The sequence below is a fragment of the Rhincodon typus genome, unplaced genomic scaffold (genome assembly GCF_021869965.1).
Source record: "Rhincodon typus isolate 14 unplaced genomic scaffold, sRhiTyp1.1 hic_rhity00016413, whole genome shotgun sequence".
Classification (NCBI taxonomy): Eukaryota; Metazoa; Chordata; class Chondrichthyes; order Orectolobiformes; family Rhincodontidae; genus Rhincodon; species Rhincodon typus.
In genome coordinates this window covers 649-1,492 of record NW_025982051.1, presented here as the reverse complement: position 1 = coordinate 1,492, position 844 = coordinate 649, and the positions used below count along the sequence as shown (strand labels likewise).

At 60.0% G+C, this 844-nt stretch overlaps 1 protein-coding gene across 1 annotated transcript in view; it reads left to right on the top strand.

Annotated features, from left to right (window-relative positions):
* The window catches only part of tsr2 (TSR2 ribosome maturation factor), a 4,860-nt gene that overhangs the window by 3,376 nt on the left and 640 nt on the right, over nt 1-844 (top strand). The window contains exon 4 of the mRNA XM_048594885.1: nt 104-301. Within this exon, the coding sequence (XP_048450842.1) occupies nt 104-301 (198 nt within the window). The remainder of the gene's footprint in view (nt 1-103; nt 302-844) is intronic.

Here is an 844-nt window from a genome sequence, read left to right as displayed (position 1 = left end):
CCCCCCCCCCCCCGCCCCCGTCATTCTCTCTTGCTCTCCCTCTCCCCACATTGGCCTCTCTCACGCTCTCCCTCTCTGCCTCTCCCATGATGTCCATACGCAGGTAGCACAGCAGCTGCACACCCTCTTCGGCCTGTGTGAGAGGGGCCAGGAATCAGAGGTGAGGGCTCGCATCCTCCAGCTGGCGCAGAGGAAGGGCAGCGTCAGGGTGAATGCCGTACGAGGTGGGAGCCCGGGCAATGAAGGGAACGAGGAAGAAGAGGATGAGGAGGAGACAGAGGAGGTGGACGAAAGCTCGGAGGTGGGTGTGAGTAATCTCCTTGTGATCGCTTAACGTGCCCCCCACCCCGCCAGGAGAAAGGACATTACCCGTCTCATAGCCTGGTCACTCGGAGCCGCTGTGCTGGCCCACTCCCTGATGCTGAGCAGCCCCATGGGTTTCGAGCTGAGTCCCCTCCCCAGCTATTGCTGAGTCCCTGTGTGGGTGGCCCACATTCGAGACAGGAAGGACGGCACATGCCGGAAGCTACAGTCAGTAAGTGCCGAGCTGGGAAAACACAGCTTCTGAGGAACAGGCAAGTCCATGTTTTGGGCTGAAACCCTTCATCAGGACTGGGCTGGGCTGGGGCGGGGTGGTGGGGAGGGCAGAGGAAAATGGTGATGGGGAGGAGGAATGTGGTTCGGGGGTGGGTCGGTGAGACGGCATCTGAGGAGTAGGTAAGTCAATGTTTCGGGCTGAAACCCTTTGGGGAGGGGGAGATCAGCCCAGAAATGAATTGGGGTGGGGACTGGGGAAAGGTAGGAGAGATGGTGATAGGTGGATGCAGGTAGGGGGTTATTGTGA